The sequence below is a fragment of the Arvicola amphibius genome, chromosome 1, assembly GCF_903992535.2.
Source record: "Arvicola amphibius chromosome 1, mArvAmp1.2, whole genome shotgun sequence".
NCBI classification, from domain to species: Eukaryota; Metazoa; Chordata; class Mammalia; order Rodentia; family Cricetidae; genus Arvicola; species Arvicola amphibius.
The window spans coordinates 94,681,341-94,695,282 of NC_052047.1; the positions used below are offsets into that span (position 1 = coordinate 94,681,341).

The following is a 13,942-nucleotide window of genomic DNA, read 5'->3' on the forward strand; positions in this document are numbered from 1 at the left end:
TTGGAACCTGGTGGAGGCCTGGTGGGGCCTGATGGGGTCCTGGTGGAGGCCTGGTGGAGCCTGGTGGAGGCTGGGTGGAAGTCTGGTGGAGGTCTGGTAGAGGCCTGGTGGGGCCTGGTGGAGGCTGGGTAGAGGCTGGTGGAGGCCTGGTGGAGCCTGGTGGAGGCCTGATGGAGGCCGGGTGGAGGTCTGGTGGAGGCCTGGTGGGGCCTGGTGGAGGCTGGTGGAGGCCTGGTGGAGGCTGGTGAAGGCCTGGTAGAGATGCAGAGAGGCTCAGAACCCAGGTAAGGTGGTGTGTGCACATACCTCATTTCATATACATCCCTCATACACCCACACACCTCACACACAGCAAACCTCATATACATACACAAGCATCTCATACACATCCCCCATACACACCCCTCCACACACACACACCTCACTGAGAGAAGACACAGAACTGACCAAAGACAAGCCTGGGCGTTACCGACCTTAGGGTCCCCATCTGTACCTGAGGACACTGGAGGTGTGGCTCAGTAGTTGAGAGCAAGGACTGCTCTTATACAAGATGCAAGTTCAGTTCCTCGCACACATGGGTGGTTCACAACAGCTTCAGTTCCAGGGGCTCTGATGCCTCTGGCTTCCATACACCCATGCATATAACCACAATTAAAACCAGCATTATATTTAAAAAATATATAAAATGATTAAAGACAAGTCAAGTGGAGTTACCCTTCCTTGAAAAGCCAATTAAAACAGCGCAATTATCCACAACTTTAATCCCAGCACTCAGGAGGCAGAGGTAGGCAGAGGTCTGTGAGTTTGGGGCTAGCTTGGGCTAATAGTGAGTTCCAGGATGGCCCAAACCAAACCAAATTGCAGAAAAAGGAGAGGTATCCAGTGTGGCCACATTGGGAAGAGAGACAACGAAATCCAGGAGCCCCTCAGGTCCATTTTTCCAATGTGGGCCACACTCAATAAATCTTACTTGACTTCTTTGCATACAGACTGTGGCCCCACTTTTAGTAACAAGGGAAGAGAGTAGACACCATGTTCCTGGTGTGCAAATGATTTATCCTAGTTCACAGATAAGGGATCTAGCCTGCTCTGCAATCCCCATACCCCACCACCCAGATCTGGTCTTTGTTAAGTTTCAGACCTGGTCCAATTGGTGCCGAGTTAACATATCAAAGAGGACCTGGCCTTCAGGCTCTCCCAGCATCCCTCAGTCCCTATGCGCTGCAGGGTACGGCTGGCATACCCTGCTCTACCCTGAGCTCTCCAGTCCAGGGACTGGGCTGCCCTCCCCCAGAGGCTCTTCCGTATATAATCCAGACATTTTAGTTTAGTTGAACACCTTTTTTTTTTTTTTTTTTTGGACCTCCTGGTTGCTTCACTTGGCTCCCCTCCCCGTCTCCTCACATGGCCAGCTCAGTCTGGTCCCGTCCACTCTGGATTCTCCCAGATGCCCCTCCACATATCTACAATAAACCTTCTCTCCTACCACACCTAGGAGCAATCACGTCCTTGCGTTTTTTTTTCTTTTCTTCAATCTTCAGTGCACCCCTTCCCCCATGGGCCAATCCCCTCCCTGACTGCTCTTAGAGAAGAAAATAAATTGAACAGAAAGCCACATCAAAGCAATGACTCATTTATTGATGGGGGGGTGTCAGCAGAAGCAGGGTGGGGTGGCCAGCGGGGAGGAGCTATCTCACCCCAGGCCACAGGCCTCTCTTTCCTCTCCCTCCAGTTTTTCCCTGGTAAAGCCAAGCTGAACTAAGGCACAAGGGCAGGGATACACGGGGTCTTACAGGAGCTGGGTCAGGATGGGGGAGCTGTGAGGTCAAAGGTAAGGCAAGGTGAAGGGGTTGAGGTGTGGGTAAAAGGTAAGTCAAGATCTAGAGAATTCTCTGGGGTTATCAGGGGTGGAGAATGGTTTGGAGCACAAGGGAATAGCCTCAGGATAAAAGACGCGACTGTCAAGGTGAAGCCTGTGTGGGGGCTTATGGGTATTAGAAGAGCTAAGCAGGGGTGGAGAGAAGGTGGGGTTCAGGGGCTAAAGGGGAAACAAGTAGAAGCAACCTGGGCTCTGGGCTTGGTCGGTGCTAGTAGGGCCATGACGAGGATGCTCATATGGTCTGAGGAGAGGAGGCAGCTTGGGGCAGGGTCAAAGCTTGGCTGGTCTGCCCCAAGGGCAGAGTGATGGCAGGGGTCTAGGCCACCTCCTCTTCGGCCTCCTCCTCGAACTCTCCCTCCTCAGCGGTGGCATCCTGGTACTGCTGGTACTCAGACACCAGGTCGTTCATGTTGCTCTCAGCCTCGGTGAACTCCATCTCGTCCATGCCTTCGCCTGTGTACCAGTGCAGGAAGGCCTTGCGCCGGAACATGGCGGTGAACTGCTCCGAGATGCGCTTGAACAGCTCCTGGATGGCGGTGCTGTTGCCGATGAAGGTGGCTGCCATCTTCAGGCCCCGGGGTGGGATGTCACACACGGCCGTCTTGACGTTGTTGGGGATCCACTCCACGAAGTAGCTGCTGTTCTTGCTCTGAACACTTAGCATCTGCTCGTCCACCTCCTTCATGGACATCCGTCCCCGGAAGACAGCAGCCACGGTCAGGTAGCGGCCGTGTCTCGGGTCACAGGCGGCCATCATGTTCTTGGCATCGAACATCTGCTGAGTGAGCTCAGGAACGGTGAGGGCCCGGTACTGCTGGCTGCCCCGGCTGGTCAAGGGTGCGAATCCCGGCATGAAGAAGTGGAGCCGAGGAAAAGGCACCATGTTGACCGCCAGCTTGCGAAGATCTGCATTGAGCTGGCCCGGGAAGCGCAGGCAGGTGGTCACCCCACTCATGGTGGCCGACACCAGGTGGTTGAGGTCCCCGTAGGTGGGGGTGGTGAGCTTGAGCGTGCGGAAGCAGATGTCGTACAGGGCTTCGTTGTCAATGCAGTAGGTTTCATCGGTGTTCTCCACCAGCTGGTGCACGGACAGCGTGGCGTTGTAGGGCTCCACCACCGTGTCAGACACCTTGGGCGACGGCACCACGCTGAATGTGTTCATGATCCTGTCGGGGAATTCCTCCCGGATCTTGCTGATGAGTAGGGTCCCCATGCCGGAGCCGGTGCCACCACCTAGCGAGTGGGTCAGCTGGAATCCCTGAAGGCAGTCGCAGCTTTCCGCCTCTTTGCGCACCACGTCCAGGACAGCGTCCACCAACTCTGCTCCCTCGGTGTAGTGACCCTTGGCCCAGTTGTTGCCGGCTCCGGATTGACCTGGGGAAGGGACAGGTTTGGATTCTCAAGCATGGGGAAGGGTGGCCCCTCCAACCCGTCAGCGCTGCACCCTAGTGTCTGAATCATTAGACCAGAAAATGACAAGGGTGCGTGGCCAGGCTAGGAGGGTAGAGCCCTGCCTTGCCCGCGGGAGGCCCTGGGTTCCTTGCCAGAGCAGAAGCCAGATGTGCTGGCCTCACCTGTCATTGCAGCCCTCACGAGCTGGCTGCAGGAGGATCAGAAATGCAAGACTAGCCACAGCTACATAGTGACTCGGAGGCCAGCCTGGGTAATTAATAATAATGAAAAGGCTGGTAGAATAATGTTAGCATTATTGTTATTTTAATTATTTAATTTACTTTTAGGGACTGTGGTGGCTAATTTTATTTATTTATTTTTACTTTTGTTTTGTTTTTCGAGATGGGGTTTCGCTGTAGCTTTGGAGCCTGTCCTGGAACTAGCTCTGTAGACCAGGCTGGTCTCGAACTCACAGAAATCCACCTGCCTCTGCCTCACGAGTGCTGGGATGCTGGGATTAAAGGCATGCGCCACCACCACCTGGCTTTATTTATTTTTACTTTAATAGCATTATTTTAGCTGTGTATAGTGGTGTGCGCCTTTAATCTCAGCACTGTGGAGGCAGAGCAGGCAGAGCTCTGAGAATTCAAGGTCATCCTGGTCTACACATGGAGTTCCAGGACAGCCATGGTTACACAGTGAGACTTTTTTTTTAAACGAACAAATAAACAAAGCTCTATTTTTATGTGTACACGTGAGTTCATCAGAAGAGGGTGTAGATCCCCTGGAGCTGGAGTTACAGGTGGTTGTGAGCCACCTGATGTGGGTGCTGGGAATCTTCAGGTCTCTTGGAAGAGCAACAAATGCTCTTAACTATGAAGCTATGCCTCTAGACCCCCAGTTGTTTTTCTTAGGTGGCTTTATCTACTTACTTTTGGTTTTTTTTTTTTTTTTTTTTTGAGACAGGGTGTCTTTGTGTAGCCTTAGATGTCCTGCAATTCACTTTGTAGATCAGGCTGGCCTCAAACTCACAGAAATCTGCATACCTCTGCTTCCTGAGTGCTGGGATTAAAGGCGTGTGCCACTACCGCCCGGCTACTTTATTTTTTATACATGTTCTCACCATGCAGCACTGGCTGCTCATGAGCCCTGACTGTCTGCCTGTTAAGTGCTGTGCTGACTGGGATAGGCTGCCTCACCAGACTTGGACCATTTGTTTATTTAGACACAGCGTCTCATGTAGCCCAGGCTGGCCTCAAGGAAACCTTCCTGCTCCACTGAGCTCTGAGCTGTTGACAGATATGAGGAAACCATGGAGCCCAGGGATTTGTGCATGCCAAGTGAATGCTCACCCGGCCCTCTTCCCTCCTACCTATGCTTCCATCTGTTCCCCTCACTTCCTCTGCCCCAGCCACAGAGGCCTTCTGGTGGCTTCTCTATAATACCAGGCTCCAGATCTATTTTACAGTCAAGACATGACAATCATACACATTTGTGGAGGGCCACACTGTATTTTGATACAGGGGTATACTGTCCAATGTTTGAATTAGCATAAAGATAATTACTTCCCCACACATACATCACTGTTTTATTTATCTTAAAAACATTTAAAATCTTTTCCCTCAACTGCTTGTGATCCTGTATATTGTCACTGCTTGCAGTCACCCTATGTAATAATACAGCACAACTATTATTATTAACAGCAGTCAGGTGCCATGGTGGTGGCGCACGCCTTTAATCCCAGCACTCGGGAGGCAGAGGCAGGTGGATCTCTGTGAGTTTGAGGCCAGCCTGGTCTACAGAGCTAGTTCCAGGGCAGGCTCCAAACCCTGTCTTGAAAAAACAAAAAGAACAAAGAACAAACAAAAAACAAGCAAACAAACAAACAACAAAACAAAACCCCCAACCCCCCCAAAACCAAACAGAAGTCATTTAATATAATAATAGGCATAAATAATAACTGATACTTTATTATCAAGCAATCATTAAGATATGAGTAATTTAATTATATGGTTATCTTCAAAATATTATTTTATTCTTTTATTTATTTAATTGAATTTTTTTCCAAGACAGGGTCTCACTATGTAGTCCTGGCTGTTTTGGAACTCCTCAGGCTGGCTTCGAACTCAGATCCTCCAGCTTCTGCCTCCTGAGTGCTGGTTTATTTTATTCAATTTTTTTTATGTTTGTGGGTATTTTGCCCGCGTGTTTGCCTGTGCACCATGAATGCAGCGCCCTCAGAGGCCAGAGCTGAAGATGGCTAAAGGGCCATCAGGGTCCTGAAAGCCAAACAGGATCCCCTGCTACAGCTGATTGCTGTTAACTGTTAAGCCATCTCTCCAGTGTCGATTATTATGCTATAATAATTACTATAGTTAATAGTGTTTCAATTTTGCCAAAGTTTCATTCAGAAGCTAGAAGGCTCCTATAAAAAACTAAGTAAAACCATGCCCCATAAACTTGAAAATCTCTGCTTCCTCACACTGCTCAGACCCGCTCTGGCCTTTCACGTCTGTGTTTCCTGAGGCAGCGACTAGAGGGCGCCCGTGAGCTGAGTCCATCTGTCCTTTTCCCCCCTCCCCTCAACACCGCTTCCTCCAGGCCCTGCAGCCAACAAGTTCTTCTGGCCCTGCCTTGTTCCCTCCTGCCTCAATCTCCATCTCTCTTCATTCCCTCTACTAATGACACGCGGGCCTCCTTGATGCCCCTCTATCAACTCTGAGACCTTTGCACTGGCCAGTCTGGCTGCCTGGAATTCCTTCTCCACCGGTATTCACATGTCCCCTCCCTCACCTCCAGCGGGCCTCTGCTTCATGTCACCTGTGTGAGAGTGTGTGTATGTGTGTGTGTGTTTGTGTGCCATGTGTATGGAGGCCAATGTCTTGTGTCTTCCTGTCTCTCCTACCTTATTTATTTATTATTGAGACAGGGTCTCTTGCATTGCTAGATTGGCTGGCCAGTGAACTCCAGGGTGTCACCTCTCACCGCCCTCCCCAGAGCTAGGGTTACAGACATGAATCCCTGTGCTTCTATTTTTAAATTGGTGCTGGGGTTTGAACTCACGTCTTTATTCTTGCACCCTGAGCACTTTACCAACTGAGTCATCCTTTGAATCTTCCCCTTTCTTTTCTCTCTGCCTCCCTTCCTTATCTCCTCCTCTCTGTCTGTCTCTCAGACACACACACTCTGTGCGCGTGCTCTCTGGCCCACCTCACTTTTTGTATCTTTCTCTCTTCAGTCATTTCCGGATGCTCCACACTACACAGGCACAAGTTACCTTCCACAAACTTTGTATCCATCGGAAAGGGAAACTCACTTGTCAAGGCCAGTAGCTGGGGCTGTAGCAGGAACAAAACAGTCGCCTGTTTGCTTCCACTGCGCCCTGCTCCCATCCACATGGAGCTAACATTCTAAGGACGGAGGCTGGAGATGAATGGCCAAACACTAGCCCTGTGGTCAAGGACTGACTCCTCTCCTAAGTGGAAGATGAGCTCAGAGCCCTTCTAGAAGACAGTGCGTTGTCTGCACAGGACCTGCTCACATCCTTCCTATGGACGCCATCTCCAGAGGGCGGGGGCTCAGTGGCTACAGAGCTCCTCCTGCATGCATGAAGCCCTGGGCTCCAACCCCAGCACTACAGAAACCCACCTGGCATCTCTGAACTGGGAAGGCGACGGCAGGAGAATCAGGAATTCAGGGTCATCTTAAGCTCCATAAGTTAGTTCAAGGCCAGCCTCAGCTATATGGAGAGTTGGAGGCTAGCCTAGGCTAGGCTGGTGTCCCTAATCAAATCTCTAACTGCCCTGTCCACTCTGAGTCTGCAGTAGCCGGCTCTTTGATGCTAGCTAGAAAGGAGAAGAAACATGTTGTCCGCCCACAGCGGAGAGGGACTCACCAAACACAAAGTTGTCTGGCCGGAAGATCTGGCCAAAAGGGCCAGAGCGGACGGAGTCCATGGTGCCAGGTTCCAGGTCAACCAGCACGGCTCTGGGAACGTAATTTCCACCTATGGGGATGACAGATGGAAGATGGCTGGGGTGAGGGCCAGGCCCAGCAGGCTCCAGGACATATCCTGTCCCTTCTTGCCAGCCCACACCCCCACAACAGAAGGCGTCCACCTCGCTAGCTGCCCTACCTGTGGCCTCATTGTAGTAGACATTGATTCTTTCCAGCTGGAGGTCACTGTCCCCATGATAGGTCCCGGTGGGGTCAATGCCGTGTTCGTCGCTGATTACTTCCCAAAACTAGAGAGACGTGTGTGATGGCACAGTTGAACAGATTTTCCTTTTGCCGTTGTTATTATTTAAAAACAGTTTATTTTTAAATAACATGCTTGAACGGAGGTCAGAGGACAACTTGCCAGAGGCGGCTGTTTCCTTCCGACACTTGCGACCTGGCCATCAGACTCAGGTTGTCGGACTTGGCCGTAAGCCCCAAAGGAGCCATGTTGCCTGCCCTATTGTTTGTTTGTTTGATGTTGGGGTGGGCAATGGGAACGGTTGAGTAGATTTTTTTTCAAAAATTTATTATTTTTAGACGGCGTCTTCTGTAGCCAAGGCTGGCCTGAAATTCACTAGATAGCCTAGGATAATATTGAATGACTCCACCTTCCTAGTGGCTGGGGTGACAGGTGTGTACCACAACACCCCAGTTTATTTATTTATTTATTGGCACAGGGTTTTACACAGACCAGGCTGGCCTCCCACTTACTCTTTATGGGAGGCTGTTTTGGGGCTCCTGCTTCTACCTCCCAAAGTGGGTCACAATGATAGCCGGGAAGAGCTGAGAGAGGCTGTCTGGAACACCCTTAGCGCCACTTCTCCAATTCTTAACTGTCCTCCCGCGGGGTGACTGGGGAACTCAGAGGCACAGCTAAGCATGAGCCAGCAAGAACCAAGAGAAGTGGGGGTAGGGACAGGCCGGGGCCCCACCAGAGACACTCGGTGCCAGCCCATCCCGGAGGCTACCCTGGGAGGAGGGGCCGTACCTCTTTGTGCCGGCAGCTGATAGTGACAGTGGCCCAGCTGTGAGGCCAGCTGTGGCAAAGGGACACAAGGCCAGGCCCTGCCCCCATCACCGGCCCCTTTGTTCCCGGCCTGGCTCTGCCCTGGCTCCCCTCCCCCACCACCCTGAGATGCAGAATTCCTGGGCGAGTCTTAGGGGAGCTAAAGACCCCTCTCTGCGTCCCTCCCGTCGCTACTCCCTCTCCAGTTCTGCGCACCTTGGCCCCGATCTGGTTGCCGCATTGCCCGGCTTGCAGGTGCACGATCTCCCGCATGGTGGTGGCGTTGCTGGCAGCCGCTGATGGACGGGTATCGATGGATCGCTGTGGCTCTGGCTCTGGAGACTGGATGAGGTGGCTGCAGAGCTGTCTCTGAGCCCCCGAGCGCCTCTATTTCAGCAGAGCTGTACCCACGTCACGGCCGGGTCACCCGCGAGCTCCGCCTCCTAGGCCTGCCTGGGATGCTCGCAGTGAAGGATGGAAGGGTGGAGGGAGGATACAGGGAGGCGCCCGGAGATGCCGGAATCTCCCCCCACCCCGCCCTGCCCAGACCCCGGTAAGCGCCTTGTCTGAGACCTCAGGGTCTTGATGTATCCTCATTCCAGCTTCCAGGTGCCATCAGGGACTTTTTGTCCCTCTCCACTCTGGTTTCATGGGGACTGCGTGGAGAGGTCAACACCATTTGGACCCACCACACCCCAGCCCCTGCCTCAGTGTCTCTGTCTGCTTCTCTCCTCTCCATCCCAATCCAGCAATCAAGCCCAGCTACTTCCTCAGAACCTTTGTATAGGCAGGGAAGGGTGGTGGCTCTGAGCCCCAGGATCTCCAGAGTCGATTGGTTTCAGGATGGCAGGTGTGTGTGGGAGATACCCTGGTTTCTGCTGTGTGTGTGTGTGTGTGTGTGTGTGTCTTCTGAAACCTTCTACAGTATTCCTTTCCTGTTTGTGCAGGTTGAGGACAGTTCTGAGGAGCCCTGGAAGGCCCTAGAACTCTGTTGCATCTCTTGAAAGATGGATACCACCCCCAGGAGGGCTTGAAGACTAGCATAAGTGGGCTAACACACACAGCTAGACCCCACAAACAGCAGGGTTCACCCCTCATCATTATTTCTTTGCTTCAGTGTTGATAATTATTTCTTTAATTACAGGGTTTCCTATGTAGTTCAGGCTAGCCTGGAACTAACTATGTTGCCCAGGCTGGCTTTGAACTCATGATGTTCCTGACTTCAGCCTCTGGAATGCTGGGGTTGATCAACAACATACTTGGCCTCAAAGTGACATCTAAAACCTCTTTTTGAGTTCATGAGTTTGCCCAAGCACTTTTGGAAGTCAGAGGGCAGCCGTGCATGTAGGTCTTTATCTTCCATCTTGTTCCACACGGGGTCTTTCTTCTTGCTCATGGGTTGCCAGATTCTTGGGGAAGCTCTGCTTTCACTTTCCACCCTCTGTACGGTCTGGGGCTACACATACTCTTTGCTGTGTTCCTGGCTTTTATGTGAGTTTGAGGATTTGAACTTGGGTCCTCACGTATGCGCAAGTGCTTTCACCCATCCAGCCACCTCCACAGCCCCTCTCCCATCTGAGATAGGGTTTCGTGAAGCCCAGATTGGCCCTCCACTTGGTAAGTAACCCAGGGTGGCCTTGAACTCCTGATCTTTCTGCCTCTACCTCCTGAGTGCTGGGACGTCAGGTGTGTACCACCATGACCTGGGTTTATTTGGTGTTGGGGATAGGAATCAGGGCCTCATGCATTCTGGGCAAGTGTTCGACCCATCGAACCCCAGTCCTAGCCCTACCATGTTGTGTCTCTCTCACTGCAGACAAAAATGTGATATTGCCAATATCAAGGCACTATCAGGCCAAGGACTGAAGTTTCTTCCTCCCTCAACCATTTCTCCCTCTCTTCTGCCCTCCCTCCCGTCCTCCCTTTCTTCCTTTCTTAGTCAGATTCACCCCCAGACCAACCTCCACATCCCCAACCCTCCCAACTTCAAGCCTTCCTGTTTTTATTATTTATTTATTTATTTATTTATTTATTTTTATGTAATGTGGGATTTCCCTCTGTATGCTGTGATTACCATTGGTTAATAAAAAACTGTCTTGGGCCTGTGCAGGGAACAGAGCTGGGGGGGGGGAGGGAGGGAAAGAAACTAAACAGATTGCTGGGAGGAAGACGGTGGATTCAGAGAGAAGCCTTGTAGCCACTGGGAACTTTAGCCGGTAAACCACAACCACGTCGTGATATACAGATGAATAGAAATGGGTTAAATTAAGATGTAAGAGTTAGCCAATAAGAAGCTAGAGCTAATGGGCCAAGCAGTAATTTAATTAATACAGTTTCTGTGTGATTATTTTGGGGCTAAGCAGCCAGGAACAAACTAGAGGCCTCCTTACTGCATTTATGTGTATGTGTGTCTTGTCTGCATGATATGCCTAACCACGTCTTCATGTCATGCCAGCAGAGGCCAGAGAGGACATCAGATCCTCTCTGATCCCTTGAGCTGCCTGGGGCTGCTGGGACTGCTGGGACTGGTCCTCCTCTCTTCCATGTTCCCTTAGCTGTGGGTCCTAACACCCTGTTTAGGGATGAGTGCTGGTCCTCCTCTCTTCCATGTTCCCTTAGCTGTGGGTACTAACACCCTGTTTAGGGATGAGTGCTACTCAGTCATTCCCCATTCTCAGCTTGTTGAGCATCCATGAGGGGTTTTCACCTCTGTTTGCTGCAGACAGAGGTGTCTCTGGTCAAGGCTGGGGGTAGCTGTTGTCTGTGGGTATAAACATAAACTTTTAGAAGTCAGTCAACTTAGGAACACAACAGTAATAAATCCTCCTGTCCCCATCCTCTCCCACTTCAAGCTTATGACCTCCCGATGGTGAGTTTTTAAACAGCGTGGAAGGGGGCTGGAGAGATGGCTCAGAGGTTAAGAGCATTGCCTGCTCTACCAAAGGTCCTGAGTTCAATTCCCAGCAACCACATGGTAGCTCACAACCATTATAATGGGGTCTGGTGCCCTCTTCTGGCCTGTAGGCATACACACAGACAGAATGTTGTATACATAATAAATAAATATTAAAAAAATAAACAGTGTGGAATTAAAATTCTGAAAATGTGAAGCAGTAGAACTGACTAGAATCTTCAAAGAGAGCCTGGGGGCTCAAGGGTTGGAGCCTCCACCTTGAATCTCTCAGCAAGGGACTAGGGGCATGGTCAGGGGTGGGACCCCTCCTTAGAACCCCCCCGGTGAGGGAGGGGCACGGTCAGGGGTGGAGTACCCCCTAAAGCCTCCCCAGTGAGGGGCTGGGGCGTGGTCAGGAGTGGAACTCCACCTAGAATGTGCTTGACCCTTACTTCCATCTCCATTCAGTACTGCATAAAAAAGAAAGGAGCAAGCTAGGTATGGTGGTGCACGCCTTTAATTCCAGCACTAGGAGGCAAAAGCAGGTGGATCTCAGAGTTCGAGGCCAGCCTGGTCTACATAGTTTCAGGACAGTCAGGACTACACAGAGAAACCCTGTCTTGAAACCAAATGTGGTGATGGTGCACATTTTTAATCCCCGCACTCGGGAGGCAGAGGCAGGAGGATCTCTGTGAATTTGAGGTCAGCCTGGTCTAAAAGAGCTAGTTCTAGGACAGGTTCCAAAGCTAAAGTGAAACCTGTCTCAAATAAATAAATAAATCCAAACCAATCAACCAACCAAACAAAAGGAGCTATTTTACTGAATTCTATGGTAACATCCTTTTGTAGGTGCATTATGGGTATCTGTTTAGGTTTTAATGCAGTGGTTGGAGGTGCCAGTACATGCGGATTTTGGAAATAGGAAATAGAAGCTCAAGGAGGGTGGAGCGCCTCACTACAGTGAGGAGACATTGCTGGTGCTGGGAAAAGGCGGTGAACCGGAACCTCCCAAGGCCAGGCTCATCACTGCACGACCTCAGCTACTTTGTTGCTTGGTATTAGACAAAACAAAACAAGCCTCTCTCAAGAATACAATGTTGCCAGGGTCCAGCACCATCACGTAACCTGCAACAGGGCCTCCGCCTGTACATGTCTCATGTCCCCCATCCATGCCATGTCCACTCCCCTTTCCCCCCTCCCCGCCCCAGCGCGTGCTAGGAGTTGGCTGCACGTGGGCTGTTGACTCAACCCTGGGTCTGTGCTGTCTTTGTAAGGGGCAGGGATCTGTGCTCTAAGGGGTGGCTGCGCTATTGCTCTGCCCCCCACATCCCACTCATGGCCTCTCCCTGGAACATTCTGCTAGTTGCTCACCCTGATCTTAGGCTACAACACGGTCTTGTTTTTCTGTGTCCTGGTGGTACCCAGGTGGTGGCCCTGGCTTGGCCCGAGTCCTCTGCAGCTGTGGAGAAGAGAGAGGGAGGGTTCTGGAAATGACTGTTGTCTGGGGTGTAATGCAGTACTACTAAGTCCAATCCAAGCCGTGCCTGGCACTGTACAGTGTGTGTGTATACATTTGAGTGTGTACCAGGGGAAGTGTTAGCCAGGGTCACACTGTGGAGTGTGTGTGTGTATGTCTGTGTGTGTGTGTTTGCGCATGTGTGTGGAAGGGGGAAGGTGGTAGCCAGGGCCGCACTGTGTAGTGTGCATGTGTGGACAGATGAGTTGTTAGCCAGGACCACTCCATTTTTTTCCAAACCGACAATCCCCTGACATAGTGATTTGGTTTCCCAGCTCCAGCAACTTCTTTTAGATTCCTGTCCTTTTCACCCTCAGCTGATTCACAAGATCCAGAAGGCCAGTCCCAGCACATACCAGGGCTGTCCTCAGTCCTGTGACTTAGAACCTCTCCCTCCAACGTCTAAGGAGGGCCCGGACTCTGCCACGGGTCCCTGGTCTCTCCTCAGAGTTCCACTGTATTGCTGTCTTGTCTTTCTATGGTGTTAATAACTCTTCATGACAATCTCACCCAGAAAGAACAACACGCCCTCAAACTCCGTCCTGGTTATGTCTGCTGCTGCAAGAAAACACTGACAGATAACAATTTAAGGGAGAAAGGAGCTTATTTTGGCTTAGAAGTCCAGGTTATATCTCCACAGTTGTGGAGAAATCAAGACAGGAGCTTGTCATGTGCCATCTGTGGATGCACAGAGGAATGAGTGCCTGCACGCTCATTTGCCTGCTTGCCTATGCTCAGCTCTATGTCCTCCTCCTTACACAGTTCAGAAACCCTGCTAGGGAATGGTGCTGCTCACTGTGGGCTGGGCCTTCCCACATCGACTAACTCAAGACACACCGGGTGGTTTCAGGTTGTGCTGTCAAAATGACAGTGAGTGCCAATCTTCACAGATCCAGAAGTGAACAGGACACGGTGTATTGTCTGGCCTGGCAGAGGGTGTTTGGAGCAGGGAGATTCTCAGAGAGGAGGGAGTCAGTCTGAGCTGTGTCTGTCTCCTCAGCCTCTTCCTGCAACAGCTGCAGGCTGCATGGAAAGCCAGAGAATCCACTGCTCTTGCCATGGAAGAGGTGGCTCTAGGGGGTGCACTGCCAAAAGGTGGGGTCACAAGCAGCTTGTGGCCAAAGAGGGGCTGGTCATGTTACTAAAGGTGATGGTGTTGCTTATCACAGACCTGGGCAGACCAGGACCTCACTGGTCAGTGCACATAGCTGCAGGCATGGGAGGTGGGTCACATTTCCCAGCTTGCTCCTCTCTTCT

At 51.3% G+C, this 13,942-nt stretch overlaps 1 protein-coding gene across 1 annotated transcript; it reads right to left on the bottom strand.

The window, feature by feature from the left end:
* Positions 1 to 1,617: 1,617 nt before the first annotated feature.
* On the bottom strand, positions 1,618 to 8,644 carry Tubb4a (tubulin beta 4A class IVa). Its single transcript, XM_038346309.1, has 4 exons — positions 8,493 to 8,644; positions 7,407 to 7,515; positions 7,167 to 7,277; positions 1,618 to 3,253 (listed from the first exon to the last, which is right to left on the bottom strand). Exons 1-4 carry the CDS (start codon positions 8,547 to 8,549, stop codon positions 2,196 to 2,198), a joined length of 1,335 nt encoding a protein of 444 aa, XP_038202237.1. The 5' UTR covers positions 8,550 to 8,644; the 3' UTR covers positions 1,618 to 2,195.
* Positions 8,645 to 13,942: the final 5,298 nt, after the last annotated feature.